General features: G+C 34.0%; 1 protein-coding gene across 3 annotated transcripts in view; it reads right to left on the bottom strand.

The window, feature by feature from the left end:
• Window positions 1-19,474, bottom strand: part of ZNF292 (zinc finger protein 292) — a 107,736-nt gene that overhangs the window by 13,342 nt on the left and 74,920 nt on the right. Inside the window, exons 1-4 of one of the 3 annotated variants that reach the window (XM_027854971.1) lie at window positions 18,656-18,672; window positions 10,397-10,497; window positions 9,180-9,382; window positions 257-393 (exon numbers count right to left, since the gene is read on the bottom strand). In XM_027854971.1, coding sequence (XP_027710772.1) covers window positions 257-393; window positions 9,180-9,341 — 299 coding nt within the window. In that variant the 5' untranslated portion in view covers window positions 9,342-9,382; window positions 10,397-10,497; window positions 18,656-18,672. Of the gene's footprint in view, window positions 1-256; window positions 394-9,179; window positions 9,383-10,396; window positions 10,498-18,655; window positions 18,792-19,474 lie in introns of those variants that run through there. The other 2 variants (XM_027854962.1, XM_027854979.1) reach the window with 2 other exon arrangements.

Here is a 19,474-nt window from a genome sequence, read left to right as displayed (position 1 = left end):
GCATCCTTGCACAGTACTTTAAAGTTGACATGTAATAAATATTTACTAAAATGAAACAAAACTTAAGCAATTTTAAAATGAAGCGCTTAATAACCGTCAAAGAAGTACGTAATAACTGTCTGTAAGTCATCAGTATTGAAAAAATCTAAAAGAATTTTAAAAGTAAATAGTTCATCTGGTTAATACATCTTTTAAATCACTGCTACCATTCTATTTTTACTGATTAAATTGGTCTTCAAAAAAATAATTAACTCACCAGGCACAATACATGTCGCCTTGCTGTAGTTGGCGGGACAAAAATGCAGTACATAAAACCAGAGCACTTTTTTCATCTCCATCAGATTCTAAGTTACATATCATTTCTAGTGCATCTTTGCAATCAACTGCTGAGATCTAAGGGAAAAAATACACACATGACAGATTTTATATTTGGATACATATTGACCTAATCTACCATTACAGAATTTCTATTAGAAATGTATTGCTTAGGATCCAACAGTAAAATCTCATTAATTCAGGTGCCACTAATTAGAACCAAGGAAGTAAGCATTGAACTTAATTTATTGATCTTGAGGCCAACATTAAAAACACTTAAGAAAAATCAGTTATTTTCAAGGCCTTTAAAAGTGAACAAGTAACATTCTAATTATATACCTATATCCTTATTAAAATAGGTTCATTAAGGACCCCTAGTAGATAATAATTTGAAAGAAAACACATACATTTAACAGTAAGTTAACAATATTTTTTTTGAATCATATATGTCAAAGGATTTTAAGTCATTAAGTACCTGAGTATTTACGATGTACAAAATAAAAACTCAAGAAGTTTTCTAAGAACTTAGTTACTAAGAAGTTAGTCTACTTATTAGTGGAAATGACAAGGAGTGATCAAAAAACATTTCTGGGGTTCTGCTGACAGTTTCCAAAAGATCTGCACTGGTTTCCCCCTCACCCCATTTCAAAGCCAGTTAATATTCATGAATACATATCCTGAGGGTTCAGACAGAATGCATGATCAGATTCAAATCTAAATAATGATAATGATGACAAGATGATGACAAATGGCAGTTATATAGTCTTTAAGGTCTGCAAAGGATTTAGCCAACAAACCCTTTTTATTCTGAACATATATGGCACTATATTGGCCACTATTCAAAATCAGTTAAATTATATATAATCCTACTTGTTACAAGTTTATGAAATAGATAACAGCCACATAGATAACTATTATTACCATGGACAGTAAGATAATTAGAACACAATGCCACTTGGTTTGTGGTCATTGCAAATGATTTGTGGAGAAAACATTTTTCCCCACGGTAGACCCAGAAATTTTAGGTTTCTGAAGTAACTGATCCCCTAGGACCCCCTTCCTCTTATCATAAGCCAGATTTTTTCTCCTCTTAACTTCTGCTACCTCTGGGCAGGAAGAAGCAAGCATAAGAATGATGGTGGTTTATACTTCCTCCTGCCTGCTTAAAAGGAAGCAGCTGCTGAATCTCCTAGCATTTAGGCAGGTGAAAGGAGGAAATAAGAACTACCACTAGATACTACTCTGGTTCTAGAGGGCTGCAGTAGTAAAACTTGGACAGAGAAAGGCTACCCAAGAAAGAGATAGCTAACTGTAGAAGGAAGAAACGAAGGCCGTGTTAGACCTGTTATACCATTGTCTCCCCTGCCTCCCCCTGCACTATGCTGTAGGGTAGAGAAGGATTTTCATATATTCCACAATATATAAGCTAGACATTTCTTTATATCCTCCATCATCTGTACTATTAATAGGTTTTCCCTATATACGTATCAATTGAGAATAATATGTGAGACCTAAGTAGTTGTCTATCCAAAGGTTGAGGCCAGTTCATGAAGAAGGCATAAATTCAAGAACTGTCTGAATATTGAAGGGAGAGGTGACTGGTGACCAGATGAGGAAAAGGGTTACACCAAGACAAAGCTTAAAAAATATGAGAGTCAACAGTGGTAATGAATAGGGATAACTAAAAGAGTAGAAGGGAAAGGCTGAAAGTAGATGAACAAAAATGAAATTAGGCAAGGTATAAATTAAGGGATTTGACGGACAAGAATTCCATCCTTATATAAGAAGAGGCAAGAAATTAGAGCCTTATACAAGGTACAGTAGTGACCTAATTAAAGTAAAGGATAGAAAAGAATACTTTTGCATTATTTCTAAAGAGTAAAAGGAGGGGAAAGATTCTGAAAGTCCTACAGAAAATATAATATTAAAATTCAACTGCTGCTTTGACACTCTGAATTATCACCAAAGTGTCCCTGCTGTATTATGACATCTTTGATTTCCTTCTTTCTTTTTGTCAATTCTTGATAGGAGAAACAGGATCAAGTTAGTATAAACATTAACATGTGATGTCGTTGTGGATAAGACAGATGGTTAACTGGGATGGGAGAGAGGTTGCTAAGTATGTTAGATGGAACATTGCAACGTGTAGATAAATTCACAAGTCATCTATCATGAAATGAAAAAGGCTGGGGGAGGGGGGGCAGCTAGGTGGCAGTGGATAGAGCACTGGCCCTGAAGTCAGGAGGACCTGAGTTCAAATCCGGCCTCAGACCAAACACTTGACACTTACTAGCTGTGTGACCTTGGGCAATTCACTTAACCCCAATTGCCTAAAAAAAAAAAAAAGTTGGGGGAATATAATGAAGCTGACAGATGATTTGTAATAAAGCCAATCATTTTCATGACCTACAAAAATTAGAGACTAGATTATCTCAAAATTCTCTTTCAGTTCTGGATCATAGGATGCTGTAATTCTCTGCAGGGTAGGCTTGAAGAAACAAAAGCATATCCTTGTGAAATCTAAAGCACATATAACATTAACTGGAGTATATAACAATACACAGTAAGCATATCAGGGAGGTATGTCACAAATTTCATAAAGGTTCATGTGGTAGGAAAACCTATATATTCAAGGAAGCTGTGAAAAAATTTGAATTAGGCTTTATTGGGTAGGGATTCAAAAGACAAAGAGGGAGAGGATATTGCAGTTAAAGGGAAAAAACTGTGACAATCAATCACTCAACAAACCTTTACTATGTACATACTACATACTAGGTACTGTGCAAGGCACTGGGGATATGAAACAATTCCTACCCTGAAGGACCTTAAATTCTATCAGAAAATACAACATGTTATATGCAAAATAGATACAAGGTGATTTTTTTCAAGGAAGGGCACTAGCAGAAGACATCATCAGGCAAGGTATCATGTGGAATATGGTGTCTGAGCTAAATCTTGAAGGAAACTGGGGTTCTAAGAAGTGAAGGTGAGGAAAGAGGGTATTTCCTACATGAGGAGCAGCAAGTACAAAGGGCCAGGGATGATAAATGGAGTGTAGTACATAAATAACAGTAAGAAGATCAGTTTACTAGGGCGAATGAAAGGAAGAACACTGTATAAAAGGCTGGAAAGAGAAACTGAGGGGCAGTAAGTACTAAGGGACAGAGATGAGAAATGGAGCACAGTATATAAGTAACAGTAAGAAGGTCAGTTTGACTAGGGTGAATGAAAGGGAGAAATACATAAAAGGCTAGAAAGGGAAATTGGTGCCAAGTAGTAAAGTGGTTTAAATGTCAGAAAGAGGAATTTATATCTGATCCAACACATAACAGGGCACAACTAGTGCTTATCAAGCAAAGGAGAGAGATGGCCAGATTTGCATTTCAGGACAATGATTTTGGCAGTTGTGTGAAGGACAGATTGGTGTGGGGAGAGGTTTGAATCAGGGAAGTATTAGGAGGTATTACAATACTCTGGGCAAGAGGTGATGAAGGCTTGAATCACGGTAGCTTTATAGGTGGAAAGGTGAGGGAAGTGTGAGATGCCACTGAAGTCAAGACATATTAGTGAACATATTAGTCAGTCAACAAACATTTATTAAGAGTTTATTATGTTTGATGTATTGTGTGCTAAGTGATGGGGGGACCAAGAAAGGTAAAAACAGTCCCCATCCTCAAGGAGCTCACAATCTAATAAGAGAACAAAACATACAAACGACTTTCAACAAACAAGACATGTATAGGAAAAACTGAAGATAAAATCTGAGGGAAAGCACTAATATTAAGTAGGAATGGGAAAGGTTTCTCACAGAAGGTGGAATTTGGCTGGGACCTGGAGGAAGCCAAGAGAAGTCAGGAAATAGATGAACAGAGAGAATTCTAGGCATGATGGATAGCCATTGAAAAGGCATAGTCCAAATATACTGTTTTGTTTGAAGAACAAGTAGGCATAGACTACAGGAAAGGGAGTAAGGTATAAGACTGCAAAGATGAGAGGTTCCAGGTTATGGAGGGTTTTAAAAGCCAAATAGAGGATTTATATTTGATCCTGAAGGCAACAGGAATCCAATGAAGTTTAATGAATGGGGTGTGTGTGTGTGTGTGTGTGTGTGTGTGTGTGTGTGTGTGTACACATGAATGCACGTGTGTGTGAGACATAGTCAGACCCAAAATTTAGGAAGATCACTTTGACAGGTGATTGGATGTAAATGAAGTGGTGAGAGACTGCTGCTGTGATAATCCAGGTGTAAGATGATGTGTGGATGAGGGTGAAGAACAGAAGATGACATCTTCAATTAGTCATCTTCTAATCTGGATGACTAGGAAGATGCTAGTGCCTTTGAAAGAAATAGAGAAGTTTGAGAGAAGGGAGAATTTTTAAGGAGACAATGAACTCTGTTTTTAAAATGTTGAGTTTGAAATGCCTATCTATGTAGTTTTATATCTATCTACCTCTCCAACAGGCAGTTGGAGATACTGGATTGCTGTTTTAGGGTGAGGTTGGGGGTAAAGACCCAAATTTTTGAGTCACAGGATAAAAGTGGTAACTGAAAGCATGGGAATAGAAGAGATCACCAAGGGAGATAATGTAGAGAAAGAGAAGAGAGTCAAAGACAGATCCTTGGGGAACATCCTCATTTAAGACATAGGAGGAACATAAGGAACCAAGATAGGAAACACAGGAGGAGCAGTCAGAAAAAAAATCATTAGAGTAAAGCTCCACAGAGGTCAAGGAAAATGAGGGCTAAAAAAAACAAAAGTCATGAGATTTAGAGATTAGGAGCTGTGACCTTAAAAAGAGTTGTTTCATTTTAGTGGGGGAGGATAGAAACCAGACTTTAAAGGAGTGGGGAGTACGAAGATAGGCAGATGTAATTGTAGTAAGTAGAACTATTCTTCATAGAAGTTTGGCAGCAGAAGAAAATAGTATGATGGAGCTGAGGGAATGGTGGGCATCCAAGGAAGATTTAGTTGGAGATAAGAGAGACAAAAACAGCAGGATTCGGTTGGTAGGAGGAAGGAGTTAATACAGAAAGAGAGCATCACGATTAGACTAACAATGGAGCAAAGTAAAGGAAGAGAAGGGTGGGGACAGAATCAGTGAAAATGAGGATAGCCATCTCTTTCTATGAGACTGCAGGAAAGGAGACTGAAGACAAGAGAGATTTAGAAGGAAGGAGTGGAAGAAGTTCACATCAGGTAGTCTTCATTTTCTTGGTAAAGTAGGAAGTTAAACAATCTGTTCAAAGTGAGAACAGAGGAAGTACAATTGGGAGTGTGACAGAAGAGAATCCCTAGTAAAGCTGCTGTAGATGAAATCACATAGAGTTAATAAAACAATTTTTATGCAGTGATAAGGACCTAGCTGAAGTTAAATTGCGTACATTTTTAGTGGACCTAGTCCACTAGGTTTCTACTTGAAGGTAAAAAGAATGAATGACAGTACCAGAGATAAGATGGTCTTGTGGCCTAATGAAGTATCTGTGAGATAAGACAGAAATAATGTTTGGATAATGCATTCAAGGAGTTTGGGAAAAGTAGTAGAGAAGGTGTGCTGACTGGACTGAAAATCAGGAGGGAATGGTAGAAGGTCAAGAGGACAAGGGATTCAAAGATGGAGTTCCATTTTCAGACTTAAAGACAATCTTAAGACAATAAATTACAATTACACTTTCTGCTGAAGTTAAATAGCATTACCAATGGTTGCTGGGAAAAGAGAGCATAAAAATGGGAAAAGGACCCACAGGTACAAAAATATTTATAGCAGCTCTTTTTGTGGTGGCAAAGAATTGGAAATTGAGGGGATGCCTAATTAATTGGGGAATGCTGAACAAGTTGTGATATATGAATGTAATGGAATACTGTTCGACTATAAGAAATGATGAGCAGGCAGATTTCAGAAAAACCTAGAAAGACTTATATGAACTGATGCTGGATGAAATGGGCAGAACCAGGAGAACACTGTACACAGTAACAGCCACACTGTGTGATGACTGACTTTGATAGACTTAGTTCTTCTCAGCAATACAAGGATAAAAGACTCATGATGGAAAATGCTATCCACATCCAGAGAAAGAACTATAGAGTCTGAATGCAGATTGGAGCATACTATTTGCTCTTTTTTTTGTTTTGTTTCTTCTTTCTCATGGTTCCTCCCATTTGTTCTAATTCTTCTTCACAACATGACTAAAATGAAAATATGTTCAATAAGAATGTATATGTAGAGCCTATATTAGATGGCATGCTGTCTTGGGGGGGAAGGGAGGGAGGTGGAGAAAATTTAAAACTCAAAATCCTATGGAAGTGAATGATGAAAACTAAAAATAAATAAATTAATAAAAATTATTTATGTAAACATTTCTTTGCATAAGAATTAAAATGCTTTTATGTCTTCTGCAAAAATAAACCAATTTAAAGCCCTTAAAAAAAGAGTTGTCCACTCAAAAAGGTTTACAATTACCTGTCATAAAGGAAGAGTTATTAGACAAGAATTCATTTCTATGAGTGAGTGAGAAAGAATGGTTATTTAGGAACCTGGAGATGTTTAAGAAACCTATGTAAATAAATGAAAGTATAGAATCTGGTCAGAATGGTACTATTTAAATTATTCTTGGACCCTTTAGAAAGTATAAATTGGACCTGTGATTTCAGTGGTACGGAGAATCTCAGCAGCAGGAAATTCCTTCCACCAATGCAGGTAGGCATTTTCTCTGCAACTTAGTTTTAGAGTTGCCTGTGGTACTGAAAAGCTAAATGATCTGCCTAGGATCACAGAATCAATCAGCAAGCATTTATTTAAGTGCCTACTATAGGTGAGATACCAGGGATATAAGGACAAAAATGAAATAATCCTTACTCCCAAGAAGTTTACATTCTAATGAAAGGGACAAGAACATATATTAATATATACAACATAAATACCAATACATACAAAGTAGTTAAATACAAGGTGGAGCACACTAGCAGTTTGGGGGAATCAAGAAAAGGCTTTATGCAGAAGATGGTACTGGAGCTGCAACTTCAAAGGAAAATGAGACTCTCTAAGGCAGAGTTAAAGGAAGGAGCACATTTGAAGGCAAGTGGGATAGGTTTTGGCATGGGAGATGGAATGTCACATGTGTAGAACAGAGAAAAGGCCAGTTTGGCTGAATAGCAGAATGCAGCAGAAGGAGTAATGTCCAGTGAGACTAGAAAGCTTAGGAATAGCGTTATGAGAAAAAAGTTAAATAGAAGAATTTATATTTTATCCTAAGAGCAACATGAAGCCACTGGAATTTACTGAGTAGAGAAGTCACATGGTCAGATATGTGCATAAAGAAAATTATTTGGGCAGCAGGGTGAAATATGGATGTGACACAAGGGAACTAACGAGAAACCTGCAATTAACAAGGCAATGGTAATGACAGCCTGGTACTCGTGGGCGTGGAAAGAAGGGGTCAGATGTGGAGGTAGAAATGGCAAAGATTTGGCAACTGATTAGATATATTAGGCAAGTGAGAGTGGGGAGTCCAGGATAATGCCCAAATTACAAACCTAAGACATTAAGGTTGGTTGGGCTGTCAATGGAAACAGAGAAATTATAAGAGGGGAAGAGTAATGAATTCAATTTTGGACATACTGAGTTTGAGATGTCTAAATGATATTTAGTTTGGAATCAGGTGATGTGGACCTCAAAATGGCTCAGGGCTGTGAGACCCAATGAGGTTACCAACAGAGGGCAGACGAGGACAAAATCTTGGGGAACACCCACACTTAGAGAAAGGGTGTGATAAGAATGACAAGCCTGGAAAGGAGACTGAAAAGGTAGAATTTAAACCAAGTCTTCTTGGTTCTGAGGCAGGCTCTCTATACACTATGCCACAATACTTCTCATTACCATTTAGTAATTGCTCTAATGTTTTCCCTATTGTTTAAATGGTAATTTTTCAAGTGTTGGAATTCCCCAAATTTTTACTTCCTCCAACTTCACCTAAGAATTAGGTACATTATCTGATGATAGAAAAAAAAATTCCTACCTCAAACAGAGGTCCTAATTATTTTACAAAATAACTTTTTTTTCCACTTTAAGCTTTTAATTATCATTGGATCACTGGATTATAGGATTTAGAGCTCGAAGGGAACAGATTATCTAGTCCAACCCCTTCATTTTACAGATGAAGGAGTTATAGAGAATTAAAATGACTTGCTTAAAGTAATTTCTGTTCCAATGGGAAGTTAATAATGATTTATGTCAGAATGATAAAAACTCAAAGAAGATTCAGATGAGGTACAAATTATTATCTTTTTTATTTAAAAAGAAAAATATCCTTCATGAGGGAAATGGTCATTTAAATTCTGTGCAATGACTTTGGAAGTATTAAAAAATAGAAAGATATGTAAAAACTAAAGTGTAAGATCCCAGGAGGTCAGGAATTATATTTTACTTACCTCTTCATCTTCCTCAGTACTAACATATTGCATTGGATATAGCAGACATTTAATAAATGTTTTTGAACGTTAAATTCATGACAAGTTGAGTGTCTTGAAACTATACAAACTGAAGATAACTTCAAAGTCTGACACAAAATAATGATTTTTTTAACTATCACATCTTTCCTAAAATTTAACTGCATTCTTTAAGAGAACACTATCAGCTAAAATATAGCACCTCAAAAAATTTACATACAGCAGAATAGACTAAGAGAATTCCCTCTATTTAAATCAATAAGCAAACAAAAAAAGTCTACAAACAGTTAATTACCCATGACTAACTTGAAGGATGAGAAACAAAAACCTTATGACCTCCCTCCCACCTTGAATTAATAATCCCTAAAAATTCATGCCTGTAAGTTTTAGAAGCAATCTCAGTAAAGAAAATATACTTACCTCTTCAATTAACTTGTCATTTGGTGATGCTGTGCTGAGACAGACAAGGTAGGTTTGCTTAAAACTGCCCTTTGTACCAAGCTCTGGATGGTCGGAACACAGCTTTGCCAAAGCAGTAGCTTGGCTTAACTGATTTGCTTTGATTAGATGTTTAATTCTCATATCCAACAAGATGGGACCCTCAAAGGCTAAAAATTCATTCACTTTGAAAGACAAAACATAACACATTATTAACAGAAAATACTATATTTGATAATACTATATTTGAAATACAAATATTCCCAAGGAATTTGAAAAGCCAAAGGGGCAGAGAGCACTAAAAACATTTTGTAACTGCCATTGTATTGCTAGGCTACTGTTTTTTCTTTTTTTTTTTTTCCATAAAGTTCCTGACCTTAAAAAGAGGTTATATTTTCAAGAGTCATTAATAATTTCTGTCCACTAAAGTAACATATTAGAAGAGACACTGTAATAAATTCTGAAATACTTTAAATTTAACAGGAGTAGAAATAATCTACATTAAAATTGTCCAAAAACATTCTAAATTCTTTTACCTGCATGATAGTTAACTCTAAGCAATAACATTATAGAGATTCCTAATGGTCACATAAATGTGGATATGGTATTTCAGAAGGTTTTAAACTGTAGTTTTAATTTACATATATGAAATGTTTTTCTTCCTAAGAACTCAAGCCCTATTTCATCTGTGCAGTTTGTCTGGACAAGTCATACTTCCTGAAGAATAGAGCCTATAAATTGTTAATCTCTGTATATTTTGTTTCTCAAGTGACAAACTATTTGAAGTCCCTTTCTAACCCTCTGGTTTCACAGTGGTGTGTTTAATCATCTACAAAGAGGAACTTTTTGCCTAATATATAACATTTTATATGGTGATAACATGAAATAGTTTTTTTTTAACTAATGACAACATCCCATAAATAATACTGTTTTTCCAATTTACAAATGGAGTACAATACTTACCTAGTACTAATTTTTTCTCCCTTTTAGATATTTATTCTTTACTTTTTCTTAGTATTTTGTAAACTACTTATAATACTCTAATGACTAAGTTCTGAATGTCTGGATCATTTAACATAGTTTCTCAGCTTCAAAACTAAATGAATCACAGAAATCTCAGATTTGGAAGGTACCACTGAGGCTCTCTAGTCCAATCTGTATATAAAAGTACCAGAATGAGAATCCCCTCTACAACATACCCGGCAATACTAGGCAGCTCTCCAATGTCCTTTGGGCAACCTGCAACTTTGATTCTTTAAAGATTGTGGTGTTCCAAGATTTGTCACCTACAGCATATGACCTGGAGAACATTTGTGTTTAAAAAAAAGATGTGGTTTTGTACTCGGGCACACCTTGGGATTGTTGAAAGCATTGCGCAATTTACCAAATGCCAACCACCGTTTTCTTCCTTTTATTCAGTTCTGAGGCTAATGTTGCTCATTTGCAGTTGTCTTCCCAGGTGTATGTAATAATATAATAACTTAGGGGACTGACCACTCACCTCTCTGTTTGGGTTTGGACAATGGGCATTTTTCATGCATCTAAGTTTTCCCATTTTTTCCTCTGTATGAATAATTAGTAATCACAAAGAACAAAAGAATCTTGGACCAAGAAAGTACTTCAATGGCCATCAGGTCCAAGCTGTACCTTAATAAGAATTTCCTCTAAAATAAATCTCATTTTGCATTTTTCTCTTTTCAGTTTAATCTTACTATAAATATGGCCCATTGCTCTGGTCCAACAACATCTTTCTGTAACCTAACTACATAACACAATATATAACCTATTCTAGTTTTGTGTCAACTTTAAATTTGATAACAATCTGATCTATGATTTCATCCATAACATTGATAAAAATATTAAGTAGCACAAGTCAAGGTCAGGTCCATTAGTCACTAACTGATTATGCCTTAGGTCCAAACATTCAAATAATTCTTAGTAAACAATGTCAATATATAAAAGTCAAACTATAGAGATATCACATAATTTGTTATCTTTCTGGTGTCCTTTCTTCTATTCCTCTTCTAAGTTTTTTGACCCCATTTCTCTTCTACTCTTCTCCATATCAAACTAACTCAAGAAATTAAAAGATTAAACATATAAAATAAATGCCAACAACATCTAGTTTGATAAAAAAAATAGATATACAGGGCAATATTTTTTCAAATGTCTATAAGGGGAAAACTGTCATTAATTTTTGTATTGTGTTGAGTGTCACATGGGGAATACAGTACGTGATTTTAAATCTAAGTGTAAAGAAAATATGAAATAAAAATGATCATCATTCTTACTGTAAACAAGTCAAAGTTATTTTACTAGCTTCTACTTTCTAAATCTATCTTCTCTGAAAAGGTAAGCTAGAGATGCACAAAAGATAGGAATTATTTCAAAATAACCCTTCAAAGGCTCAAGATGAGATTACTGTTAAAGAAGTAATTTTGAGAGGTGGCAAACATGTCAATCAAACAGATGGCTGGATTTCCTAACATCCCAAATTAAAAAAAAAAAAGGAAATTAGATTGGGAAAATGGGCAAAGAGAAATTTTTACAATGAACAATTAATCTTACGAAAAGTGGATTTAAATATGAAGGCAAAAGGTGTGAGATAAGGGAAAAAAAGAACCTTTGGACCAGGACAAATCTAACTCTCAGGATAATGGTAAAGTTCATCCTGGATGTAAGCTGTCAAAAAATATCACACAGATTGCTATCTTTTTAAAGATGAAGCAGTTCAGGAGGTACTAAGCTATTAAGTAATCATTTTTCAAAGGGGAGAGATAAAAAGTGATAACCTTGGCCCAAGTAAACTATAAGAGTGTGTATGATAAAACTAACAGCATTTACCTCTGTTTCTCTATTCTCTGTCTCTTTCCTTCTTTACTCTCTTGTTCAGGAGTTATTTCCTTACTCCGTTTCCTCAATCCTCATTCTTTTTCTTTAACTGGCTATAAAAATGGGTCTTAAGTATTTTATAGTTTTTTCTAAACATTTTCAAAATGGTTTTGTGCTCCCTGCTCCTATTTTAAAAGTGAGCTGAACTGCACTAATAATCATGAATTCATGTAAAGTCCTTTCTCTTCATTGTGTAAGTGAAAATGATCATGTTTGATGATGTTTGTCAAATAAAAATAAAAAAAACACTCAAACAGTAAGATGGATGCATCATATTTCATGATAAAAAAATTCTAAAATTAAGGTAAGAAAGTTGAACATCACAAAAATAAGTTCCCTAAAAAATTAAATTGGCTTTTACATTGAGAACCATCAGTCTTTTTCTCTGGAGCAAATGAAACAGAATATTAAGAACATTTGTTTGCAAAGAGTTTTACAAGTATTAATTTTGAGCTTCACATAAACCTTGTGGAAGTGCTGCCAGCATTAGCCCCATTTTTCAGATGAGGAAACAGGCTGAGAGAGGTTAAGTGATGTGTTTTTGGACACATAGTTACAAAATATCAAATGTGAGATTTGAACTTAAAAGTCTTCCTGACTTTCAACATCCTATCTATTCTACTAAAGGAAGAAAATTTTGTGACCTATTTTAGTCAGTTGAAAAAAAAAGCTTGATAGGTATCATAAAGTATAACTTATTAAACTTTAAAACTACCATTTGAATTAATAGAAAGTTTTTATTTTACTCACCTCTGTTAATCCATAAAACTTTAAGGATATAGAGAAACATGGAATATTAATTTTGTCACTACTGAAAAAGATTAGTTTTGTACCAACTAAAGCTGAAATTTTAAGGGTTAAATTTCATTCATTCATTACTACTTGGGAACATTTTAACCCTTCAATAAATGAAGGTGGTTTTATTTTTTTACATATTTAAAGAAAATAGTTTTTACCACAGCCTTTGCAATACTGGGAGTTATGATTTTATTTAATTAAATTTGAAGAAAGAAGAATTCAGTTTGGGGAACAAGATTTAGTTGGCTCCAAGTGATGATAATTGGCATTTACAACTTTATATATCAGACTCTGATATTTGTCCATTGGTAGAACAATGAACTTGGAATCAAGAGGCCTAGGTTCTAATTCTGGTTTTGAGATGGCTCTGTAAGAAAGTCAACAAAGATTGTTTTTCATTTTTGTGTCATTGTATCCCCAATGCCAAAATGTCTGTTGAATTAAATTAGTAGCTATGTGACTTTGGACAAGTCATGTTATCTCTCTTAAGCTCAGTTTCCTTACTTGTAAAATGGGAATAACAATGCTTATACTACATACTTGTATAAGGGTTGCTGACAAGCTATATGGGCTTGTGAGAAAAATGCTTTACTAACAACCTTCAAGTGATATATAAATGTGGGTTGTTATCATTACAATATTTGCTGATCATGGGAAGGGAAGGGGAGGGGAGGGGAGCGGAGGGGAGGGGAGGGGAGAAAGTGGGGGAAAGTTACCTGACTTCCAACAATTAATATTCAATTATTTTGTAACCAATAGGCAATGGGAATCATTTGTAATTTATGCTGAATTTATGTCAATGACACATTGAACCAGTTCCAGTCTATTTCCCCAAGATTAGATCAGATCAATGGTGTTCCTGTATTCCTAAAAAAATAACTGACAATAATTTATTTTTTTGTAGAAAAGAAACTAAGTTTCAAAATTTCTATAAATTTTCACCAAAGCTATTTCAAACCTATACTTGTATGGAATTGAAATTTAGGGAAATAGCTTTTATAGTCCTTTCCAAATTTGATGAGTTCTCCAGAAAGGTATTCTCAAAATATGTTTAGTTGATCTTTAAATGTTTTCAGTAATGGTTTTTAAGGGAGGTCTGCTTCTGAACTTTAGAAGTTCATTTAAAATTAAATTTTATTTTCTCATGCAATTACAAAGGTTTTGTACTGTAAGTGTAAAGGAAAGTGCCTAGGTTTTTTTAGTAATTTATTTTTAGAATCCTGACATGGCTTAATCATGTATTTCTAGCTAACCAGGCCAATTAAAAAACTTAATTTGCTTTATCTTTGTTCACTAGAAAACTAGCTGAGTAGAATTACTGTATTGCTCAGAATATAGGACACTCTTCCCTAAAATGAGATCTTTCTGAAAGAAAAATAACTATAGGTAGCCTTATATTGAAAATGATTACATCAAATTCCTGTATTATTTAAAATATTTATTTCAGAGAGTAAAAAAAAATTATTTCAATTTAAATAAAGATTTTTTTTAGACTGTCATGTTTCTCATTGCAACTTGTCAGGAAGATAGTTATGAGGATTAAAAAATAAAACCAAGTTACAGTTCTTATACAGACAAGACAGATATGGAGTGTGGCTTATAGTTGGCCAATATAATATTTGTATCTGTTGTGCCTAAATAAAAGGCAACAATAGAAACTATTTGGACTAAAGCTTGTCCGTATTTAGTACGGACATTTTTATGGGCTTCTTTTGGTACCATCATTAATTTCACTGTTTCAGCTGCTTAAAAAAATTCAGTATTTTAAATAGTGGTATGTAACTGTTTAATAAGAGAAATGTAGGCAGAAGTTCCAAAGCACTCCTATAGATCTTTTTTTTTTTTAAACTGGAAATACAACTAACTAAAATCTTTTTTTGTTTGGTGAGGCAATTGGGGTTAAGTGACTTGCCCAGAGTCACACAGCCAAATGAGTGTTAAGTGTCTGAGGTCACATTTGAACTCAGGTCCTCCTGACTTCAGGGTGGCTGCGCCACCTAGCTGCCCCCAACTAACTAAAATCTTAAGTCAAATTAATGTGATTCACATTTCTTTTAAGATTTTGCTTTCTCTAAATGATTACAGCTGGTAGAAGTATTTGCATGATTTGGTTCTTTAATTTAAAATTAGCTTCTAAACAGTATTTTATTCAATATCACCAAGACTGAAATTTTTAAAAACCCACTAATTTATAAGGACACTTTATTATTACTTTTTTTTTTTGTTTCTACCAAAAATATAGGTTTAATAGCTAATCTCCTGGAGAAGGAAATCACAAGAAGTGGAAAGTTACATTATCAGAAGTTAATGTATTTCACAAAACTCATTTACACATATAGATATATAATATATACATTTTTTATTTCTTATGTTGTATTATTTTATTAATATACACTTCGATAAAATGTAAACTCCTTGAGACCAGAGGCTGTTTAATTTTCATTCTTTGTATCCAGAGGCACACAACAAGGTACCTGACCCATAGTAGGCATTCTAAAAACTACTTGTTGATTATCTGGTGTCCTTAAATTCCAATTTATAAAACAATTTCCTATACATCAATCCCTAAAATACCCCAGGAGTTATTTTTTTGTTTAAGGAAAGAGGGATTCAATGACATCTTATTCCTATCCCTAGGTCTCATTATTTTTTGAACTATGTTGCATGTTGTTTCAGCTATTCTAATGAATAAGTACAGAGATACCAACTAATTTATCTAAAACAAGACATTTAATAGAATAACTATTAAATTGCTGAGTCATGGACTGACAATGTATGCTTTATTAAAATGATTACCTTAAAATAAAGTTTGGTATAGAGGAATTTAAATAAAATATTTAAATCTAATTTTAACAAAATCTTTTCCTTACTGGAATATATCTCATTAAATATATACTTAGAGAATGCAGGGAACTTTTTAAAGGGATATTTCAGACTGTTTTTTTTAACTGAATTAAATATCCAACACAGTATTCATATAATATTAAAATATCTAAGTACTATTCATATCCACAATACACAATATAATAATAATAATATAAAGACTCAAAAATATGTGGAAGAGATAGGATATTTTCATTTATTTAGTTTAACTAAGTGGCTCTATCATCATGATAGGGAATCATTTTTCTATCCAAAGTCAATGAATCACAAAAAAAATTAATTCAAGACATACACAATAAAAATAAATTTAACTTAATTTAATGAGCTGTTCAGGTCATCATTTTTTTTTTTTACCATAACAAAGCAGTGTGGCACACTGAAAAAGGACTCTGGACTAGGAATTATGAAAGACCTAAAGAATTATGTTACCATGGATAAGCCACTTCATCTTCAGCTTTCTCATCTGGAAAATGAGGATAATAATATCTATAATACCTACTTCACAAAGCTTTTGTGAGGCTCAAAAGACAATATAAGCAAAAATATTTGGTAAAACTTTAAATGCTATATAAATAACAGCTATCATAAAGAAGAGGAACTATGAAATTTAAGAAATAAAACAAAAAATACTCAATTCTATATTATGGTCTACAGGGGAGACAAAAAGAGGGCAAGAAACAAGGAAAAAGAAGGGAAATCAACATTTGAATGACAACAACTAATGATTCTCTTAATGCTACTGTATGGTTAAAATACAACCACAGGGTTCCAAAATATGCTGCTCCATTTAGAATTACATGGCATTTACACATTCAGTTTGGAGGATAAAAGAACTAGGAGGGGATAATATATCAGGTGCTCTTTGGGGAGACTGCTCCAGGAAACAGATTTCCCCAATTAGGCTGAATGAGTACCAAAGGTTCCAAAAAGACAATACCCTGACTTAACATTCAAGAGAGGCAAATATACACACAAAGATAAAAGAGCAAAAGACAAGAGAGAGAAACTGAAAGATAATATGTTGAGATGAGGGTGTAAACTAAACTGCTTTGGTCCAGATTTAGAGGTGGAAAGGACTTCAGAAATCATCTATTCCAACCCATTAATTTTTCAAATGAAAAAACTAAAGGGGTTTAAACCCTCTCAGAGGGTTTAAGTCACTTGCTCAAGGTCACATGTATTAAGAGACACAGCCAGGATTTCAGTCCAGGACCTCTAACTACAATCCAGGGCTCATTTCACTACCTCACCCTCAGGCCCTAAACTCTTGGGTGAATCTATGTCCCAAATTTTCTTGAACATTTCGGAATTTGGGAAAATAAAGTATAAAGTGTACTTTGTAATGAGGCTTTGCAAAAAGGAGATCTTTATTGTTTTTTGGTTTTTGTTTTTTTTGGTCAGACCAAGTGACTAGATTTTAGGAAATATGGGTACCCTATTTAGGAGTACACAGTCAATTATAATTTGCCCTTTGAACCTTGCTCAATTTGCTGTCCTTTCCACAAGTAGGAAAAAAGTGTTTCTAGGTTAACTCTCAAATTTCACAAATGGTGTTTTGTTTTTTAAAATTAAAGGCTTCAGAATTCTGAAGAATTTCCATACGTATAAAGAACAGACTTTGGTTAAGAAGTTTATTTCAATTTCATAGCTAATTCTTTATTGACATTTGATAGTCAAAAGAGACTCATTTCTCAATTTTTGTTAACAGAAGAAGGCTTGTCATTCAAATATTTGAATATTACACTGAAACCAACATTTATGACATTGAATCCTAAAGAAGGCAAAAAAAAAAATATCCCACCCCTCAGAAAACAAAAAACTTTTCTGCCCAGATTCTGCATAGTTCCACTACCCAGAGAGGGATCTGGGCACTACTCTTCCCCAACCTTTGAGAAAAGCTGCACTAAACTTACTAAAATGCAAAACCCTTAAGGACACAACTACATGCTTTATACAGTCTGCATATAAATATGAATGGTATGTGTTCACAATAATTTGATAGTGTCATTCATATTCTGACTAGACATTAATTTCATGTATGTAGGGTGCTCTCAGAGGAACTTCCTTTATCAAAGTAGATCAGTAACTTCTGTGCAATTTGTGGGGTGGCTAAATCATTCATATTAACAGAGTAACTTTGCAATCTAGTTTCAGTATGACACCAACTAGTTCTCTTGAAAATATGTTCATTATTACTTAAACCCAGTTGGGACATATTTAAAGTAAGTAACATTGAAGACGGAGGCGGTAGAGTACTAGGTTTGGAGTTAGTGGACCTGTGTACAACTCCCAGATTTGCCACTTCCTATCTATACAACCTTGGGTAAGTCACTTCCCCTCTGGGTCTCAGTTTTCTCATTTGTAAAACAAGAGGGTTAAACTATAAGACCTCTAAGGTTCCTTTCTAACACTATATCTACAAAATGCTATGATTATAAATTAGCGAGAAATAGGGCAATGGGCTCTAATATTAAGAGTACCAAAATGTGAATTGAGACCTAGGTTTTTATTATCAGCTCTATCAATGACTTACTGTGAGAGTCTGGAGAAGTCATTTTTCATTGTTTTAGTTTCCCAATCTGTAAAATAAGCTGTCCATCCCTCAAAGCATTCAAGCAAAAATTGACCACTCCTGTAGAAGCAGAAGACCTTAAAGGTCACTTCCAACTATAAGGTTCTCTGAATGCACCCTCTCCTGACCTTCTTGACAGGTAAGAAAGAGCCTTGAGGATGAATGAGATCAAACACAAATGCTTTGAGCACTGCAGAGGAAATTTTACTTAAAGAGAACTTTAAAAAGTGATATTTTAAACTAAGATTTCACAAAATATTAACTTATTTTTGTATTTCAACAGATATATTTTTTCTTTTTCTAAAAATTTTACCTTTTTCTTTATCCAATGGTTCCTGGGAAAGAATTGCATGTAATACTGGGTTTTTCCATACCCCAATTTCTTGAGCAAGAGTAGCTAAAAAATGCAATTCACAACTTCCATTCTCCATCAGCTTTTTATGAGCTACCTATAAACATCAGAAACCAGAAGAATTATGATTACATTCTTAAAAGCAATACCAAAGTATTTTGAAATTTGTAATTTTAAAATAAAAATAGCTAAGTGGCTCAGTGGATAGAGCAACGGGCCTGGAGTCAGAAAGACCTGAGTTCAAATCCTGCCTCAGACACTTACTAGCTGTGTGACCTATTGCAAGTCACTTAACCTCCATTTGCCTTAATCTACTAGAGAAGAAAATGACAAACCACTCCAGGATACTTGCAAAGAAAACCCTATAACAGGGTCATGAAGAGTTGTACATGACTGAATGACTGAACACATCTTTTGAAATAACTTACAAAGTTTTATCTGGAAAAAAAACTTCTTATATTACAAGACGGTTAATGCCTTCATTTCAGATTTTAAATAATCTAAAAGAGCAATAAAGCAATTATGAAACTTAATTTCTATTATTTACAAAGAGAATTAATATAGAACAAATATAAAAAATCTGAATACATTTCATCAAACCCATATTTCATGGAAGACATCAGTATTGCCACTCTATAATACTGACTTTAAAATCAATGTAGATCAAAAAAAATTTTAAGCCAATGTATGTCGATGGCACATACAGGTATAGTTTTTGCATAAAATATTCACAAAAATTTCCCAAAGGAAAAACAAAGAGGCATGCTTTCATTTATAAAT

This window comes from Vombatus ursinus, unplaced genomic scaffold (genome assembly GCF_900497805.2).
Source record: "Vombatus ursinus unplaced genomic scaffold, bare-nosed wombat genome assembly UNPS02000582.1, whole genome shotgun sequence".
Taxonomy (NCBI): domain Eukaryota; kingdom Metazoa; phylum Chordata; class Mammalia; order Diprotodontia; family Vombatidae; genus Vombatus; species Vombatus ursinus.
Note: the sequence above shows the minus strand (reverse complement) of the source record. Positions and strands in the feature narration are given on the sequence as shown.